The sequence below is a fragment of the Chelonoidis abingdonii genome, chromosome 11, assembly GCF_003597395.2.
Source record: "Chelonoidis abingdonii isolate Lonesome George chromosome 11, CheloAbing_2.0, whole genome shotgun sequence".
Classification (NCBI taxonomy): Eukaryota; Metazoa; Chordata; order Testudines; family Testudinidae; genus Chelonoidis; species Chelonoidis abingdonii.
The window spans coordinates 49,852,121-49,873,420 of record NC_133779.1 but is presented as its reverse complement, the minus strand read 5'-3'; the positions used below and the strand labels follow the sequence as shown (position 1 = coordinate 49,873,420).

General features: G+C 39.5%; 1 protein-coding gene across 2 annotated transcripts; it reads left to right on the top strand.

Annotated features, from left to right (window-relative positions):
- The first annotated feature begins 481 nt into the window (after positions 1-481).
- Positions 482-13,162, top strand: LOC116831891 (uncharacterized). Of its 2 annotated transcripts, XM_075071079.1 has the most exons (5): positions 482-962; positions 1,087-1,106; positions 2,882-2,972; positions 4,873-4,994; positions 10,068-13,162. In XM_075071079.1, exons 3-5 carry the CDS (start codon positions 2,921-2,923, stop codon positions 11,082-11,084), a joined length of 1,191 nt encoding a protein of 396 aa, XP_074927180.1. In that variant the 5' UTR covers positions 482-962; positions 1,087-1,106; positions 2,882-2,920; the 3' UTR covers positions 11,085-13,162. The 2 variants fall into 2 exon arrangements, with proteins under 2 accessions (XP_074927180.1, XP_074927181.1); XM_075071080.1 differs by lacking the exon at positions 2,882-2,972.
- Positions 13,163-21,300: the final 8,138 nt, after the last annotated feature.

Here is a 21,300-nt window from a genome sequence, read left to right as displayed (position 1 = left end):
TTGGAGTGTGGGAGCGGCTCCAGGCTGGGGCAGGGGGATAGGGTGTGGGAGGGGGTACAGGCTCTGGGCTGGGGGTGTTAGCTCTGGTTTGGGGCTGGGGCTGAAGGGTTCAGAGTGCAGGAGGGGGTGCGGGCTCTGGGAGGGAGTTTGGGCATGGAAGGGGGCACAGGGCTGGGATGGGGGAGGGGTCATGGGGTACAGGCTCTGGGAGGGAGTTTGGGTGCAGGAGGGGGCTCAGGACTGGGGCAGGAGGTAGGGGTTTGTGAGGGGGTGCAGGCTCTCGGAGGGAGTTTGGGTGTGGGAGAGGATTCAGGGCTGGGGCAGGGGGTTGGTGTTCAGGAGGGGATTTGGGGTGCGGGCTCTGGGCAGTGTTTACCTCGGACAGCTCCCAGAAGCAGCCAGCATTTCGCTCCAGCTCCTAAGCAGAGGCACAGCCAGCGAACTCTGCCTGCCCCCGTCCACAGGCGCCGCCCCACAGCTCTTATTGGCTGCGGTTCCTTGCCAATGGGAGCTGCGGAGCTGGCACTTGGTGCAGGGACAGCACACGGAGCTCCTGTGGCCATGCCTCTGCCTTGGAGATAGAGGGAAATGCCGGCCACTTCTGGGAGCTGCATGGAGCCAGGGTAGGCAGGGAGCCTGCCTTAGCCCCGCTGCGCTGCTGACTGGACTTTTAATGGTTCGGTCAGTGGTGCTGACTGGAGCCCCCAGGATCTCTTTTCAACCATGTTCCAGTCAAAAACCAGATGCCTGGCAACCCAAGGATTTAAACATCAAAGACACATGAAATTATTTAAGACCACCTAAATGATAGTAAACTACACAACTGGAAAATTAGTAAAATTAAAAGGAAGATTCCATGTTTTTGAAAATTAATTTTATAACATTGATTCAACATATATAACAATTCAACATATATAATAAAAATGGAGACTGGATTCAGAATCTACAACTGCTGAGTGATTGTATGTTCTAATTAACAAAGGATGGAAAATGTTTAAGCATCAAATGAAAGTAATTGGAAAGAGTGTCAAATAAGATTTCTTACAAATATCCTTCTAAACTATGCAACTTTCCCTTTTCTCTCAGGTCACAAGACTGCATACCAGGTAAAATCTTTTTTATTATTTATTAGGAAGGAATCAAGGATATATTAAAACATAGGTGTAATCAGAGAAGTGACTATTAAAACCCAGCACCTTCTTACTCTAAATTTCTGCCTTTTGTGCACCTTCAATTTCTATCTGTTTACTTAATGGACACAAACAAATTTTAAATACTGTTAGCACTGGAGAGCCAATACAGTTTTATTTGAAAGAGCTGTATGCATTGTCAACAGAATCATCAGTTAAATTCTGAGTTTAGGATCTTTTGTACTAGTTAGTGATGATGTAAGGAGGCAGTAATAACAGAGTTGGATTTTCAGGTCACAGTGCTGGTTATAGAAAAATCATTTTGATATATGTACTGAACACACTGGATCTGGTCATACTTGAGGGAGAGTTACATATGGGACACCACAATGTGATTTTTCTAGTCAATTTTTTTGACTATAGCAACATTTTTAAGGTATATTCTCCCTATGTAATGAAAGTGATTACGTAAATCATTAACCAAATATCATGCTTCAGATGAACTTTGTTTTTCTTAAAGTATCTTTTTTTATTATCTTACATTTTAAAAAGTTCAATTTAGAAACAAAATTTGCTCCTGGATAGAGACCAGTGTTTCCAGCTGTTGTAAACCTTTAAACAACTATAAGCCCTTCTATATATAATTACTTGATACCACAGCTGAGTTGTTTAGTCTTTTGGAAAGAAACTCAAATGTTTAGGTAAGCTTGTGTGTAGACTGAGTTTTGTGATGCACTTTGTGAGCAAGAATGATGGAAAGCTTTCCCCATTTTTCAGACTCCACTGAAACTGATGGGGTTTCATGATGGATGAATTTAACCTAGCATCTAGATAGTATACTGAAGCGCTTTAAACTTTTATTATAGAACTTCATTTAAGTTAACTGATAGGTTCACACACATTTAATAATAATGACCTTATGTTTATATTATAACTCTTATGTATTTTGATTTTAAAATACTTATAAAATTCACAATATCACAGGTAAAAATTAGTGACAGCTTCTTTCATCAGAAAGAACCCAAGATACTTTAAAAATGGAGATGACAAATTGTATTCAGGAATTACTTCATCTACTGTTGAAATTCAGCCAGTGTTTAGCAGTATGCAACAATAATACTTAAATTTAGTAAAGCAAGTGGAAAGTATCTTCTAAAAATGAAACTGGAAAGGAGAGTTTAGGTAGGCAGAATAGGAGTATCTATATTAGAATTTATTCAGGACATCAGGGTTAACATGCTTTAGCAGAATAATCATGGGATCTTTAACAATAGTAAATTGCTATGAACTTATTTTACACCTTCTGCGTATTTTGCAGTACAGTGCTCTACAACAGAGCATTTGATTAAGCACCGATTCTAAAGAAAGAATACCAGATATTTAAAGACCAATAGTACTTCCAGAAAGTTCCTTGGGTTTCTCACATCCAAATTCTGGCTCAGTCCATCCTGGCTTTTACTATGATTCTGTCAGATCTCACAATTACTATTGAATTTAGATTTTTGATAGCATAGGTCCTGGAACTAGGGGTGTTGTGGGTGCTGCAGCACCCCTTGGCTTGAAGTGGTTTCCATTATATGTAGGGTTTACAGTTTGGTTCAATGGCTTTCAGCACCCCAGCTATAAAAATTGTTCCAGCACTCCTGTTTGATAGTTGTATTTACATTTTCTTTTGAGTGAAACAAACACATTCACTATTGCCTTTAGAAGTGTAAACACAGTATTTCCTGAATCACTTATGTTTTTTATAGGTCAAATTAACACAGATTGACAGCTTTAAAACTGATTTAATGAAGTCAAGGAGAACTAGACCTGATATTATCATAATGCCAAAGGAATCAGGTAAAAGTAGATCATATTGTTCTTGACTGAGACTATCATTTGAATATTTAACACACCAAAGATTAAACTTGGGGGGAGGGATAGCTCAGTGGTTTGAGCATTGGCCTGCTAAACCCAGGCTTGTGAGTTTAATCCTTGAGGGGGCCATTTAGGGAACTGGGGTAAAAATCTGTCTGGGGGTTGGACTAGATGACCTTCCAACCCTGATATTCTATGATTGGTAGGAGTGTCTAAATCTGTTTTGTATGTTTTATCTGCATAAGCTCTCTTATTAAAGATAATGCTGTATTGTGTTAGCTTTTTTGGTTTGTTTATTCTATTAACAATTGCTTGGAACTTTGATGCTTCTTAATTAAAGGGAGGTAAATAGCACAGACTAGCTTCAAACATAGTGATATTCAAGTTTGGGGCTTCTTTTGTTCTCAGGAGCGATTATTTGTTTTGTGGTGATTCTGAGATGTGGCTAAGGATCAGTTTAGGCTTCTTAATTACAAAACTGTGTTTTGGTAAATTTGATTCAGGACTCCTGAAACCTAGTTACTGATTGGCACAATAGTTATGAATTTAAAATGCTTTGAATCTTACCCTTACAACCTTCTTTATGTCTTGAGATATTTTGGGCTTTGTGGGAGCCCAGCACAAATTAGACCAGTCTCATTTATGCTAGAGATCTAGCCTGGCACAGAGCAGCTCCACTGTACATAAAGAGGACAGTACTGTTCAGAAATGGAACTCTAGTTTGGAAACATTATTACATATACTTGTTAATAAAGTAATCTCAATGTGAATATAAGCACTGTTATTCAAGAAGTGAAAGGTTGCAAAGGCAAATTGTCCCCTGCTGATACTGCCTCATTCTGAGCAAATTGTACCTCTTATGATAGACCTCTTAGTGTTCTGTCTCTCTTACACTGTGGCAATACTTGTATATCTCATCAGGTCAATAAAGTATTACTGAATTGAAATAAAATTAATTGAATTGAGTTTGGTTGCCTGTCTGTGTGATTGAGGCATTACAAATACTGATAGAGCGGAAGAGCAAAAATAAGGGTGAGGTAAGTCTTCTGACAGGAAGAGATGGAACAGCTGGGGAAGATGCCAAGGACAGCCATGGGGTATGAAGGCAGGGGTTCTGGAGGCCCTGCTGTGACTTCTTCTTAGTCTGTAAATTTGGACTGCAGCTTTTATCTAATACAGTCTAAGTTGGCTTCATTGCAGCAAAATGCCTTCCTTACATTATCATAAAATGCATTCATCATCAAATGTATTTGTCGTCAATACATGGCATAAATGGAAGTAGTTATGGAATAAGCTGTACTTTATTGTGTAAATGTTAAATTAAACACATATCCTATACTAATTGGTTTTACATTTCTAATTTCTAGCAATATTAAACCAGGAGGCACAAAGAAATGTTATAAAATCAGTGTACATGAAAAACAATATATATTTTAAAACGCTTCTAATTTTATTAAACCTATTCAATGGAATCACTTAAAGCTTTCACAAAAAGTAAAATATTTGATCCCATTAAAAAGTACTGTGAGTTTGGGAAGTAATTTTTTTCCCCTACGGAACTGATTAAATAAATTCACACTTTAACTGTATTTTTCAAGATTTCTTTTACTATGGAGTCACGACTAGCATCTTCATCATATATATAAAATGAGATTAAGGTACCTAATTGACACTGCATGGTTCTGAACCCCTTTGTAACGTCCAGGCAGAGTCCTCCTTTTATCCAGCCCATTTTAAAACATATAAAATGTTCAGATGTATTCTAAACAAATATATTTTATCAAATAATTTCCAAAAATTAATGTACACTCAAGCTATTGTTTGTTTGATATATTTAGTGCATCCCTATGACAGTTTTTTTTATGATGACTTATTTCAATAGAGGAGGAATTATTAACATCACATGTGCGCCAGAGCAATGAAGAAGTTAATGAAATGATGTCGAAGATTCTGGGAGATTTGGAACCAACAGAATTAATACCTAGGAAACAGTTACCTTTGAAGGTAAGAATGGAAAGTTAGATACAATTATCAAATACAATGTAAAGACTGATCATTCTATTACTTGGACCAAGCATAGAGGACACATTGTGGCTGATTTCCCCCATTTTGTGCAGATGAGGGTTAAGGGTGTGTGAGTAGGGAGGCATAGACCATGGGTGGTGGATAAAACAGGCCAGGGAGCCACTGCTGCGGAACACTGGAGTGGGGCTCCTCGGGCCAGCCCAGTGCTGTGGCTGCTTGGGCTGGCCTGAGGCTCCTCTGGTGGTGGGAGTGGGGAAGGGTGGCTCAGGGTTCCAGATGGCCCAGAGTTTCTCTGGCTGTGGGGACAGGGGGCTCAGGGCTCCTGCCGCAGAGAGTGGGGTCTCATGTGGAAGGGGCAGGGCTGCAGGGATATCCTTCCCGTGCCTGGAAACATGCCTTTAATAGAAGATTTGGGGCCAATCACCATTGTTTTTTATTTAGAATTTGTGTTTCTAACAAATAAAACAGTAAATTTTCTTAAATCCATTCTTCCGCTAGTATCTCTGTGTAGAGGATTTGTACGCAGAGAACTATTAGAAGATCTGCACATAAATCCAAAGTTTCAGAACTTAAGTGGTTATTCAACTTTTGTGCTGCTCTATTTTGTGTTGGAAATTTGTAAAAATAATGCAAGTATTACTTAAACCTAGTAACATAAAAAATGCAACTAAGCCGCATAAATTTTTGACAAATGAATTACATCATCTATAATAAGTGATGAATATTGTATATGTATTATTGGCTGCACAATAAATTTCTCTGTATAAATAATAAATATACAATAATACTTCTGTAAACAACCTATACTTAATTAAATTATTTTAATTTATTTTAGTACAGTAGCAGCCGCACCCTCACCCTCCAAATGTGGTATGAAAAAATGTGTATTAAAGAGTTACTTGTTCTAGTGATATAAGATGGCAATTCTCTGGGTGGGGTTCTGTGACCTGCAATGTGCAGGACGTCAGACATGATCACAATGGTCCATTTAACATTCCTGTGGTGAGAAGAACACCTCAATAGCCCAACACTGTGGCATTTAATTTCAGAAAGGGGAACTATGCAAAAATGAGGAGGTTAGTTAAACAGAAATTAAAAGGTACAATGACTAGAGGGAAATCCCTGCAAGCTGCATGGACATTTTTCAAAGACACCATAATAGAGGCCCAACTTAAATGTATACCTCAAATTAAAACACACAGTAAAAGAACTAAAAAAGAACCACTGTGGCTTAACAGCCATGTAAAAGAAACAGTGAGAGATAAAAAAGCATCTTTTAAAAAGTGGAAGTCAAATCCTAGTGAGGTAAATAAAAAGGAGCATAAACACTGCCAAATTAAGTGTAAAAATGTAATAAGAAAAGCCAAAAAGGAGTTTGAAGAACAGACAATCTAGATAAAAAAGGAGCACTTAAAGACGATAAAATAATTGCGGAGAAACTAAATGAATTCTTTGCTTCAGTCTTCACGGCTGAGGATGTTAGGGAGATTCCCAAACCTGAGCCGTCCTTTGTAGGTGACAAATCTGAGGAATTGTCACAGATTGAAGTGTTCACTAGAGGAGGTTTTGGAATTAATTGATAAACTTAACAGTAACAAGTCACGGGACCAGATGGCATTCACCCAAGAGTTCTGAAAGAACTCAAATGTGAAATTGCGGAACTATTAACTATGGTTTTAACCTGTCCTTTAAATCAGCTTCTGTACCCAATGACTGGAAGATAGCTAATGTAACGCCAATATTTAAAAAGGGCTCTAGAGGTGATCCTGGCAATTACAGACCTGGTAAGTCTAACATCAGTACCGGGCAAATTAGTTGAAACAATAGTAAAGAATAAAATTGTCAGACACATAGAAGAACATAAATTGTTGGGCAAAAGTCAACATGGTTTCTGTAAAGGAAATCGTGTCTTACTAATCTATTAGAGTTCTTTGAAGGGGTCAACAAACATGTGGACAAGGGGGATCCAGTGGACATAGTGTACTTAGATTTCCAGAAAGCCTTTGACAAGGTCCCTCACCAAAGGCTCTTACGTAAATTAAGTTGTCATGGGATAAGAGGGAAGATCCTTTCATGGATTGAGAACTGGTTAAAAAGACAGGGAACAAAGGGTAGGAATAAATGGTAAATTTTCAGAATGGAGAGGGGTAACTAGTGGTGTTCCCAAGGGTCAGTCCTAGGACCAATCCTATTCAACTTATTCATAAATGATTGGAGAAAGGGGTAAACAGTGAGGTGGCAAAGTTTGCAGATGATACTAAACTGCTCAAGATAGTTAAGACCAAAGCAGACTGTGAAGAACTTCAAAAAGATCTCACAAAACTAAGTGATTGGCAACAAAATGGCAAATGAAATTTAATGTGGATAAATGTAAAGTAATGCACATTGGAAAAAATAACCCCAACTATACATACAATATGATGATGAGGGCTAATTTAGCTACAACTAATCAGGAAAGAGATCTTGGAGTCATCGTGGATAGTTCTCTGAAGACGTCCACGCAGTGTGCAGTGGCAGTCAAAAAAGCAAACAGGATGTTAGGAATCACTAAAAAAGGGATAGAGAATAAGATGGAGAATATCTTATTGCCCTTATATATATCCATGGTATGCCCACATCTTGAATACTGTGTACAGATGTGGTCTCCTGATCTCAAAAAAGGTATACTGGCATTTGAAAAGGTTCAGAGAAGGGCAACTAAAATGATTAGGGGTTTGGAACAGGTTCCATATGAGGAGAAATTAAAGAGGCTAGGACTTTTCAGCTTGAAAAGAGAAGACAAAGGGGGGATATGATAGAGGTATAAAAAATCATGAGTGGTGTGGAGACAGTGAATAAGGAAAAGTTATTTACTTGTTCCCATAATATAGGAACTAGGGGGCACCAAATGAAAGCAGGTTTAAAACAAATAAAAGGAAGTTCTTCACACAGCACACAGTCAACCTGTGGAACTTCTTGCCTGAGGAGGTTGTGATGGCTAGGACTATAACAGGGTTTAAAAGATAACTAGATAAATACATGGCGGTTAAGTCCATTAACGGCTATTAGCCAGGATGGGTAAGGAATGGTGTCCCTAGCCTCTGTTTGTCAGAGGATGGAGATGGGTGGCAGGAGAGAGATCACTTGATCATTACCTGTTAGGTTCACTTCCTCTGGGGCATCTGGCATTGGCCACTATCAGTAGACAGGATACTGGGCTGGATGGACCTTTGGTGTGACCCAGTATGGCCATTCTTATGTTCTTACGTTATGTTCTTCTGATCTTAAAGTCTGAGTCTATAACTATGGACTTAAGGGCCTGAGGACCTTATTTGCCTTGTTGGAATCAGAGCAAATTCCTAATCAATGACCATCTATTATAGCTGAACTAATGTAAACCTCAAATGTAGATAAGGAAAACTCCTATGTGTACTAGGGGAGCTTCCCTTCAGTTTCGGGTAGGAGTATACGCCACTGGTGCAAATCATAGCTCTCCTTGTCTAAAGTCAGGGTTTGCAACAGTGCAGCTGCACTGAACTGACTAGTGATTGCTGCAACCAGGATAAATTCTCAGTGTAGACAAGGTCTGATTCTCCGCTTCCTTGTATCTTGTGTAGTCATTTACAATGTGCAAACTGAATGAAAGTAAGGTGTAAAATGCTGCCACTTTGATTTTGGTGATATTTTATACTCAGTTTGCATATGTATAAATGACTAGACAACCATCAATGTGAAGAATCAATATGTACATATTAAATGGAGTTTGTAGCTTGCAGACTGCTTATACGATTAAGATAAGCCTCCCCTTGTATTTTTAAATCAACATGTGTTTTCTTAAAGCATTTGAACAAGAAAAACCCCAAAACACTTCAGAAACCAGGCAATAGTGTGTTTGTATGGGAATGTATTTTTTTTAATCGGAGATATACCTATCTCCTAGAACTGGAAGGGACCTTGAAAGGTCATCAATTCTAGCCCCCTGCCTTCACTAGCAGGATCAAGTACTGATTTTTGCCCCAGATCCGTAAGTGGCCTCCTCAGGGATTGAACTAATAACCCTGGGTTTAGCAGGCCAATGGGCAATTTCACTGAGCTATCCCTCCCCAATTTTACCTTAAACAAAAACAAAACAAAACAAAATAGCATAATTAACCTCTGGTACTCATTACTACAAACTATCACTGTGGCTAAGAGTATAGCAGGGTTAAAAAATGGAATCGGGACATTTACATGAATAATGAGAACATCCACAGTTACATAAGTTAAGATTTTTTTTGTACAATTATAATTTATGGATGTCAGGAAGCAGCTTCTCCTGTTATTCCTAACCTTCTACACTTGTTCCAAACTGTTAATTGTGGGATTTCTTGTTCATTTCTCTGGTAACAGCCACTGTCAAAGGCAGGATATTGGACTAGATGGAACAGTCCAGTATGACAATTCCTAGGTACCTTACAGATGTAAATAGGTAGTCTGTGATTTGCAGCAGATAGCAGATCTATCTATCTCTTGTGATAAAGTCAGGACAGATAGTTGCAAGGGAGGGGGCAGAAATCAGTCTCAGAGGGTTAAAAGTCCCTCCTCCCTATCAGCTGGGGCTGGGGGGTAACTACAGGTCAATCAGGTTCAGCTGAGAAGGGGTTACCAGAGTATCAATTAGAATCAACTGAGAGGGAGCTACCTGAGGTTAATTAGGATCAGCTGATTCCAACTAAGGGCTGCCTGAGACCTTTTTAAACCCTCGGGGGGGGGGGGGGGGAGAGGAGAGGAGAGGAGAAAGAAGGAGCTCTGCTGCCAGTAGGTTAGGAGCAGCAAGACAGTGAGCCTCACTAGGAGGGGAGGCTGCATTCTCTCCCATAAGGGAGAAAAACATGCTAAAAAGACTGGTGGAGGGAAGGAATGGACTTCCCATGTGCCACCAAAAGGGACTATTTTACCCAAGCCTGTCTTGCCAGGGCTAAAAGCCACAGAGGCTGGGGAGACCAAGAAGGTGCCTTGCCACACTATCTAAATTACACACACATGTACTATGGAGCATACTAAAATTTATTATATATATTTTTTCTTTTTTAGAATCTTCAGGAGATTATTACTCAGAAAAAGCAAAATACTTATGTAGATGCTGATGATTCACAGAAGATTAGGTGGGCTTCTGAAAAAAGGAGAAGAGTATCTTTGGAAAAAAGGAGGAAAAGATTTATTTTAGCAAAGTCAATACTAAGGGCCACAAGAAATGACAGCTGGATTTCCAGAAAATACAATAAAACACAAATATGTATGATAGAAAACAAACAGACCAGTAAAGGCAAACTGCAGGAACAAGATAGGAATATAAAGTTTAGAATTCAGAAACAAACACCTAAATATGTCAGAGGATTATATCCCTGGGCTGGAAAAGCCAAAAAACAACAAACATTAAAATATACTAAAAATATTAAGAACAGAAAAGCTAACTGGAGAAAAAAGAACTCAACAAATAATGCCAAGAAGGAGCAAATGTTAGTACTGAAGGAAAGAAGAAAAAGAGAAATATACATACAGAAAAGAGTAAAGGTTTTTAAAAATCCAGTAGTTCATGATAACTCATCCAACTATTTTACAGTTTATGGTACACCAGTTACTGTTCAGAATAAATTATCAAAAAGACTAAGGAGAAACCTAATTGGTTTTAGAAGAAATACAAGAGAAAGATCTTTAAATAATTTCTTGCAGAAATTTGGTGATTTTCTTAAATACCTTGCAAGACATAGAACAGTTGGTAATGAAAAAGTTACAGGAATCGATATTAGTCTTAAAATAAAAAAAAAACCAAATAAGTTTCATGTTCCCATGGGAACACAAAAACCAAACTTGAAAATTCTAATATTATCAAAAAGTACTGCTCAGCCTCCAGAAATATTGTCCTTCCCAAAACATATGGGAAGAGCAGAAATGAAAAAAAAGATGTCACACATGAACCCTTGGAAAACTCCTCATTCTGTTTCTTTTCAAAAAATAAAACATAATTCTGATCATAAATTCAGACTCAATACATTTAGAGCAAATGAACAGAATAGTGTTTTAAAAACCAAAGGAACAAAGAAACAGTAAAGCAGATGAAGAAAATAGAAAAGGAAATGGCAGAAAGGCCTAGAGGCACAAAATTATAGCTTTTATTCAAAGGTTTAAAAGATAAACAGATTAAAAAAAATCATTTTATAAAATTCACCACAAAATAGTAAATGTAGGGTTGATTACTAGAAAATCCCCATTCACAGCAAATTTGGAAGTACCATGATGATGCCAACTCATTTTAAGAGACAGAAGCAAGTAATTGGCACAGAAAGGGAGCAAACACTGCTAGCCTAGTTACTCATTTGAAGCTGTCAGAAACAGTAAAACACATACCAAACAATTCTAATAGCAGATCAAAACAAATTCAACTTGGCCACATGCATGAACTGCTAAGAGAACTAAAGATATTCATTGGGATTTTACTACAGCAGATGCTGAAGCTGGCACAGGAAAATGTTAAACATTTGACCGAAACTTCTGCCAAAATCCCCTCAGAAACTCCTTAACATGCCTCAATTTAAAAAATTCAGGAATAAAAAAAATTTCTGTGAAACAGACTAAAATCTAAAAGTGTTGAGGTGAAATAAATTCTCATATTGCGAATTGGGAGGAAAAAAGCAAAATTAAACTCTATAAAAATATCTTCATCTCAATTTCAGTCTCTAGGGGAGAAGGAAAAGAAACTTTGAAAAAGATGTGGATTTGAACTTTTTATTTTCTTAGAAAAAATCATTAATTTGTTTAATAAAAATTCTTCAAGCTAATGTTATTCAGTCAAAGTGAATTCAAGTATTTTACCACCAAAATAAAATATTAGAAGTTTGTTAGTATTTAATGCTACTTTATTGAAATATGGCTTTGTTTAGCTAGACTTTTAAGTTCATATTCAAATATATTGATTCTCTGTGTTCATTCATATGAGTGTGTTATATCAAGCATATACAGTAGCTGAAGTTACTTTGGATAAACAGTAGCAAGTCCATTAAAATAACATTGCATAAATGCAGACTCTAAAAGGGTTGATTGCCCTTTAGGCTCTATTACAATATTTTCACTTGCATATCCTTGACTTTCTTTTTGTCTTTGTAACTTCTACACAGGTCAGTAGGCCAAATTCTGGCACTGCAAAATAGCCAGCCTCCAGAAAACCCAGAGCCAGCAATGGGAGCACAGGGCAGAAGTTGGCTATACTTGTTCTAGTCTCTTACAGACACAATCAGAAAGTGGTTTCCCCACAGACTTTCCATGACTAGAGCTGCAGAAGGGGCTTTATATATGGTGTGATCTAATAGTCAGGGGATATGATTGAGATGTCTGTCCATTTATGCTCACTGATGTGGTCATGCCTTCCACTCATAGCCCCTCTGCAAATTATTCCCATCTTGTCTAGAAATAGATTGTCAAAAGGAACTGTGTCTGGGGTTGATTTTGGCTGGAATACACTTTTACATTAATGCTAAACTTCAAGGGGCAATAAGTGAAATAATTGCTCTTAATATTAACATAGTGAAATAATACTATATTAAGTCAAAGTAACAATCACATGTACAATATTAATTCTTGACATCAAGAGGGTCAATTAGTCTTCAGCGGATGGGCCACTTTAAAAAATGATGGGTCATACGCTGAATATTCATTCAAATTTTCTTCCAAAGATAGTGTTGAATGGAATTCAACTTTAATGAATCATTTTACCAACATGCTGAGAACTTGCTATCACAGAGCAGCTACTGGTCTTTGTTGAAAACACAATCAAATGTCATATAGCCTTTTAACACTAACCTATCAGGCCAGTCTGAGTTGTAAAGATCTGTGCTGGAATTCCTTTCTTTGGGTTTTCCCCCATTTTTCTTCCTTTTTTAAAATTCTGCTTATGCACTGGAGATGTATTGTAACTAACCTTAGACTAGTTTCAGACTTGGAGCTTTAATAGTTAGCTTATTAGAATTAATTGCATCTTTTACTGCATATGTCAAACACTCTATGGGACACACTATACTACTGTTATAAACTGTGTTAAAGGTCAGGGTTGAACCATGATGTGGCTCTGAGGCAGTAATCTCCATGAAGATCACCTTGTGGGGTATCACCACTATCTGTGTGGAGGGGCTGGGGAATGCACAAATCTAGTGGCTCCCAAACAATCCATGATAGGCCCTGATCATCCATTCAGAGGCCCAATGCCTATGAGCTCGTACTCTCAGCAGCTCCCTCATAGTATGGCTTTAATAGGACCTCTACTACAGACCACACTGGCCACAGTTTCCTCTTGAAATTCCATTGGAGCTTCACTGGGTGCAGAATATTTGTGGGTAAAATATTTGTGTCCTGCTTCTGGCCTGCCTACCCTGCCCTGTATTTTCTTTAGCAGTATTAAAATAGATATTCTATATTTTGTACAAACTTTTATATTTCCCTTGTTTATTTCAGTGTACCTTTTATCTTGCATGTTCCTTGTAAAATAATTGTTTATATCTTATATTGTATTTTCTACAGTACATTTATATTAAAATGGCTTTCATTATCCTTTAGAAAATATTTTTGTTGTATTGGTTGCAAAAGCCAACCATCTGCTATTTATAAAACATTAATTTGTAAAGTTCCTCCGTTTTATAAGAAAATAGAATGGGTATATGAAAAAAATGTAACTATGGGAAATATCTTGCCATTGATTTTTATGCAAAACCCATCACTAAATTGAAGAAAAGTTCTGCATGCAAGACGTTGGGCAGGATGTTATAATAATAAATATTTTTCTTGTTCAGAACGCTTTATAAACATCAATCCTCATAAGACGTAGGTCAATAAATGTTGCAAACATCATTTTACAGAAGGGAAATATTAAGTAGACTTGCCCAAGTGGATAAGAAGAGTTACAGAAAGCCACAGTAGAAGTAATTGTCAAGGCAGGGATTGGAAATCTGAAAGTCCTGGCCCCAGGCTTCTGTTCCCATCATTAAACCATTCCTCTTTGACAGCTGATATTATTAAATATGTTGCTTAATAGTGTAAATTGTTATCAAAGGCCCAGTCCTGAATTTTTCACACAGGGAAAAGTCTCATTGAAGTCAAATTCAGCTTTCCTTCTGTAAGGAGTGCAGGATTGGACTGATACTGTTACTGTGATCACATTACACCGTGTTAACCAGAAGTCAAATGCCAACAAAATTTATTGTTTTTTTCTAAAGGAGTTTAAGTGCTGTGAAATCAGTTCCTAATATCAAGACTCCAATTACATGACAGTAATTTCCAGTTTAGTACTTTCAATTATTTTTAATTGCATATTACAAAGAGCCATATTCTGTATAACAAGGTGTTTGGCAGGATGTCTACACCCTTTCACTTGTGCCTTAAAATACAGCAATAGCTTGTAAAAGTCCTAGCTATTTGCTATCTGATTGGTGAATGAGAGATTTAGTTATTTAAAATATGCACAAAAATACAGAATAAAGGGGAGATTTTCAGAGGCATATACGGCACGTAGGCACCAACTTCCACTGAAAGTAAATAGAAGTTGGGCACCTAACTCCCGTTTCTGCCTTTGAAAATCTCCCCCTAAATGTTAAAATATCTTAGCTTTGCAATATTCTAAAACTTCTAATCAAATCTTAGACCAGATTTACCCAGTGTAGAAAACCTATGGAAGGGGACCAAGAAAGAAGGAACACGAATGGTTTCTTGCCTTACTGGAACTTCCTGTCCATGGTTGTGAAGCTTCTTTTTTGCGTACTGTCCATATGGGTGCTCCACTATAGGTGTGGTAGCGTCCCTGTGCCTGGAATTGGAGGTCTTTGGTTGCAGTGCCCGTTGTGCCATACGTGCACTCCTCCCCATCTTGTAATATGAGCGGCATCTATATAGTGCTGTGCAGTCCAAACACCCTCAGTTCCTTCTTAACCACCTTGATCTGGGACAGAATCCTTAGCAGAGCCCTGTCTATGTCTTTACTTCCCTTAGTAATACTAGTATTTTCATTACTATTTCCTACTTAGCAGCTGTTTCCTTTAATTTTTTTCTTCCCTTTACCCCCTCATAAAACATTTTTCCCCCTTAGCTTTCCTCCCTGTTACTTTTACATTAGTGTACGTTTCCTTTTCTACACCCTTCCCTACCAGGAAGTTCTCCTTACCCAGCGCTATGCCTGGATTCCCCAGGTTTAAGGTGTCTCTGCTGTCATGACATCTCAGTGAGCGATGGCCACTCACGGTGCATATGCTGTTTGGGTGAGGGGCACATATCACAAAAGTGTACCCACTGCCTCAAATTGAAGGCTTAGTCCAGAAAGGATTGTGAATTGAGGCTAAAACTTTTACTAATGGAGAGCTCATTGTGACCAGCCTCAGACCCTGGCCCCAATACCTTTTCTCTGCAACAGGCACTATCGGTCTCCAGATAAACATACAAAAATTGATACTGTTGCCAGTACACCATCTTGAATTTATTGGGGACCTATTGGATGCTATAAAGGCCAAAGCCTTTCTCCCACCTCATGGATTTTCCACAATAACCAGTCTCATTTCCACCATGAGAACTAGCCCATCAGTCTCTGCCAGGACTTGTCTACAGCTGCTCGGTCATATAGCAGTGGCCATATTCATGGTTAAACATGCTAGATTGCACATTTGCTGCCTTCGGGGATGGCTACACACAGTGTATGTATCCCACAGACACAGGCTAAACAAACTGCTCTCAATACTGATCAAGATCAAGGACTCATTAGACTGTTGGATACAGCCCTGAAATACCAAACCCTCAGTACTTGGTTGGAAAGAGGACATCTACAGACTCACAGGGTACAGGGCAAGTGGTTCCCCTCAGAATCCATATTGCACAGCAACCTCCTAGAATTATGGGCAGTCCACAATGCATGACAACAGTTTCTACCAGTAATCAGACACAGGACCATAACAGTAATGATAGACAACTCTGTATCATGTGATAGACCCAGGCCAGTTGGGAACAGCAGAGTAGTAGAAGGGAGATATACTGGCCACTGGATAAGCAGTTTTCAGTTCCCTGAGTGACCAGAGCAGGAGCTGCTCCAGGCTAATAAGAACACCTAACTCCAATTCACCTGCTAAGAGTCAGGTGAGGTTGTTAAGGCCTCTCTGATGGTATAAAAGGGCTCACTCCAATCAGGCCAGAGGAGAGGAAGTGTGTGTGAGGAACTGGGAGCAAGAGGTGTGCAAGAAGCTGAGAGTGAGTAGGCATACTGCTGGAGGACTGAGAAGTACAAGCGTTATCAGACATCAGGAGGAAGGTCTGGTGGTGAGGACAAAGAAGGTGTTAGGAGGAGGCCATGGGGAAGTAGCCCAGGGAGTTGTAGCTGTCATGCAACTGTACCAGGAGGCAATCTAGACAGCTGCTGTCCACAGGCCCTGGGCTGGAACCCAGAGTAAGAGGGTGGACCTGGGTTACCCCCAAACCTCTCAACTCCTGATCAAACACAGGAGGAATGGACCTGGACTGTGGCTTCTACCAGAAGGGAAGGTCTCTGGGCTGTTTCCCAACTCACAGGGTGAATCTGTGAGGTGAGCAAATCCACCAATAAGCACAGGACCCACCAAGGTAGAGGAGGGACTTTGTCACAATCAACAGACAGGGGAGAGTGATGTCCCAATCCCTCTGTACAGAAGCTCTGAAACTGTGGAACTGGTGTATCCAGCAAGGCATCAATATCTCTGCCACTTACCTATGCGGACACCTCAACACCACAGCAGACACAGTGAGTAGAAGGTTCTCACAAGAACATGAGTGGGAGAGGAACACAAAACTCCTACAACACATATTCAGTCACTGGGGATTCCCAAACATAGATCTGTTTGCCACTCCCAAAAAGACCAAATGCCCACAATTTTGCTCAAGAGCAGGTCTAGGTCACCAATCTCTGGTGGATGTGTTCTTCGTTATGTGGGATTCACCCCTCCTATATGCTTTCCCACCCTTTCCCCTACTATTTAGAGTGCCCCACAAGATACAAGTGGAACAAGCCAGGGTCATCCTCATAGCCCCAACATGGCCACAACACATATGACATCCTTACCTCTTGCACATGGCAATCTGTCCACTGATCACCCTGCTGTCTACTCCACACCTCCTCTCTCAGGAGACAGGCCAGATTCTCCATCCTAGAACTTAGAACTTCTCCATCTGAAGGCTTGGCTCCCTCATGGTTTCAGGATCCGGAGTTGACCTGTTCAGGAGTAAAGGAGATTCTTTTAAATAGCAGATATTTGACAACTTGCTATACTTACCTACAAAAATGGAAAAGGTTTTGGATTTAGTGTGACACCAAACATATCCCATTAATTGCCACTCTTTACCATTCATTCAGGATTATATTCTTAGAACTCAAGAGATTGGGGCTATCCAAGAGTTCTGTTTGCATACATTTGGCTGCCATTACTGTATTCCACTCCAAAATAGAAAGTCAGTTGGTATTTACCCACCCAATGACAAAAAGATTCCTTAAAGGTCCCCAAAACCTTTACCCTGAAGTATGAGACCCCACCCTAACTTGGAATCTCAGCCTGTTTCTATGCTGTCTCACCAGCCCTCCATTTGAACCAATAATAACCTGTTCCTACATGCACATATCCATGAAAACTGCATGGTGATTACATACACCCAACGGGTATGAGAAATAGGTGCCCTCAAGGCATACTCTCCATACATAATCTTTTACAAAGATAAAGTCACATTACAACCTCACCCAAAGTTCTTTCCCAAGGTACCATCCTCTTTTCATCTAAACAAACCTATCCACCTTCCCTCCTTCTTCCTTAAACCATCATTAGTAGTTACTGAGGTAACCTACTAGTTCATTTCCCAACTATACTACCTCCCACCAAGATTTCCTCACAAAAATCCTGGCGTAGAGGATAGGATACTGGGATGGTGCTGTGGAGAGTAGCTTCTACATGCTCTACTATCCTCTGGACCATCAAGAGCTGCATAGGTACAGTTATACATGGGAAAGGCATGCTGCAGAAGAGGAAACCATCCTCTTTTTGCATAATAAGTGGGGCAGGATCCACACACAGGAAGTCCTCTTCCTGTGCTAATCCATCTAGGGTGATCCAGACCTTAATTTTTTTTATATGCAGTCAAGCTATGATGATTTTTTATTTTAATTCCTAACACAAGATGTGAATTTGCATCTCTGGCACACTGCGTGCTCCCATTGAAGTCAATGTAGGATTGGAGTCTTAGATCATCTGTCCTGAAACATTTAATGTTTTTGGTGTTAAAGATAAATTCATGTGTTTGTGGCTTGCTTTCTTTGAAGCATGTGCTCTTTAAGATTGACAAAATTTTATCTTATCATATAGTGAAGATATTTCCATCTCTGTTGATGTATTTTGCCAGAGGTAATAAGGTTTGTTGTTACTGAAATCTCCAATATTAACATGATACATCGATTAATAACGGAGGTTTTCCCTGAAAGAGAGAGCCTCCCTATTATTTACAGACTTCTAGAGTTAGCCCTCATTTGAGTCACAGGTCTGAATAGACTGGTTGTAGCAACTTGAAGAGGACTGAAAAGGGAAAAACATGAATACACCTGTGCTCTAAATTTCTGCACAGCTTTAGGCTTAAATTTCTGCATAATTTCTATATCAGAGCAGAACATTTTCTGTACAAAGAAAATTCCAGGAATATTCTATTATTGAAAGACAGAAACATTTCCTGGAACAGTGTGAGGTAGTGTGAAGAGGATAGTAATGTAGAGAAATCCACTCAGGAGCTAGGAGTTATGTACAGAAAATCTCACAGAGCAACGTGCAAATATATTCCACAGTTACTGTGCTTACCATTTTAGATACAAGATACACAGCAATGTTGTGTATTCGGAAGGCAAGACTGAAACCTTATTTCTGCCTGAATGCTTAGTGGCACAAATAAGGTTCCTACCTAGAACTGATATCCAGACATTCAAATCCCTTTCCAAGAGATTGTATTCTCACCAGAGTCTGAGTGCAGTGGAGGGATCTTTTTTATCTTGATCTTGAGTGACCTCATCTGGCTGATGTGTCAAATGGCATTGACAGGCAGATTACAAGAAAGACCCACATTTGCACTTCAGCCAGAAGGAAGAGTCACTGCAACGTGGAGCTTTTGATGGTACTTAGCTTTTTGCAGCAAGGCCTGTCGTTTTTGGTGTGTGTGTGTGTGTGTGTGTGTGTGCAGTGCCTAGCACAATGGGGCCCCCGTAAGGTGACCAGATAGCAAGTATGAAAAATCGGGATGGTGGTGGCGGGTAATAAGAGCCTATATAAGAAGAAGACCCAAAAATCAGGACTGTCTCTATAAAATCGGGTCATCAGGTCACCCTAGGCCCCTGAAACACTACTGAGGCCTCTAGATGCTACCATAATACAAATATTATATTTTAATAAATAAGTAAATGGAGAGATCCTTGAGTTCACAATCCCAATGAAAGCCCCCAAAAGATTTATATATTTCTTTAATCATGTTAATTTATGGATTGTGTTTTTTAAACTACAAAGGTCTGAATCTCATTTACGCTAAGGCAGTGTAAAGGGGCCTTAATGTAAATAAGAATCAGACCCGTTGTGTAAAAAGAACAAGCACTAGAGGGCACCATCTGCACAAAAGTGTAAGCAGTAAGTAGCTTTGATCTCTTTCACAGAAGATATCACAGATTTACCATACTTGAGCTATCTTCTTTTTGTAAGGAATCCAAAACGATAGATTAAAATGACTTCTTTTGGAAGGCTCTGCAATCTCTAGCCTAATTCATTTAATTAATCTCAGCATTTGCAGGATAATAAAGCAGTAAGGCAAATAACATCTGCTTCTGTTTGTAATGATATTTGAAGAACTCAAGTCCGGAGAAGGAGTGATCAGTTTTCACATGGCAAAATGCACATCATTGCTACAGTAATAACACTTCCATTTGCAAGTGAACTAAGCTTGCAATATGCTGTTTAGTTGTAGCTGTGTGGATCCCAAGATATGAGAGAGACAAAGTGAGCAAGGTAATATCTTTTATTGGACCAACTTCTGTTGGTGTTATTCCTAGAAAACTCTATCTTTACAAAGCTCAATATTTATAAACATACAATTAAAAAATTTCTCTTTAGTGTACCATTGCATAGGAAAAGGATACATTCTGCAAATATTCTATCTTGCCCTTTCACTTGAGGATTATTTGATGTAGGCGGGGGAGAGATAGATAACGTCTTTCTTGCTATGTTAAGATTTTAGAATGTACAAGCTAGATGTGATAGATTCCCAGTGCTCAGACCGAATTTTTGTTAGAGCTGGTTTCTAAGGGGTGCAAATTATTCTCAAACAGCTGACATCTGAGGTCATCAAGATCTGATTTCTTTAGTTTAAAAGAATATCATGTCTTTTCCTATATTGTTAGATGCAATAAAAGGTACATAATTGAAAATACAGAAAGGAACATCTGCAAGGGATTGTTTATAGATAGATAGATAGATATAGTTGACAGACAAATGGCACTTGGTCCAGCTCCCTCTGTTCTCGCCAACTGAGAGGTTAGCTTTCAGAAAGGACTACTTTAGGGAACAAGTGGAGCAGTGTGCAATGCCTGAAAGACCTCATTCACATAACAGCCTGGAGGCTCTTATACTACATTGTCTGGTATGCAATGGCTTTGTGACACCAGTACTCCAAATTTATGAAAAAAAAAAGTTTGTTTCTCCTCTTAAATTTACTTTCTAGTTGAGGCACAAGATGTCCAGAAGATTTTATTCTCATTCTTTTATGTTTGCATCTGACATACTATAAAGTCCACTGGTGCTATATTTTGCCAATATATTCTTGGGAGTCTTGTAAATCCACAGGACTATACTAGAATTTTCCCCCCTGGGCTAAAGATTACAGGGCCGCCCGGGGGGGGGGGCAAGAGGGACAATTTGCCCCGGGCCCCACAGGGGCCCCCACAAGAGTTTTTTGGGGCCCCTGGAGTGGAGCCCTTCACTCGCTCCAGGGCCCCCGGAGCTTCTTACGCTCCGTGTCTTCACTGGCGGGGGGGGTCCTTCCGCTCCGGGGTGGAAGGACCCCCCTGCCGGCGAATTACTGCGGAAGCAGGACCCGCCGCTGAAGTGCACTTTGGCGGCGGGTCCTGCTTCGGCAGTAATTCGGCGGCAGGGGGCACCTGCCACGGGTCTTCGGGGCACTTCGGTGTTGGGTCCCAGAATGGAAGGACCTCCCACCGCCAAAATACTCTCGAAGCAGGACCCCCCGCTGCCGAAGACCC

Excerpts from the sequence above, each read along its gene's own strand:
- LOC116831891 (XM_075071079.1), top strand. The coding sequence starts at position 2,921 with ATGAAGTCAAGGAGAACTAGACCTGATATTATCATAATGCCAAAGGAA. Across the intron at positions 2,973-4,872 it reads CATAATGCCAAAGGAATCAG|AGGAGGAATTATTAACATCA; the intron begins GTAAAAGTAGAT and ends TTATTTCAATAG. Across the intron at positions 4,995-10,067 it reads GGAAACAGTTACCTTTGAAG|AATCTTCAGGAGATTATTAC; the intron begins GTAAGAATGGAA and ends TTTCTTTTTTAG.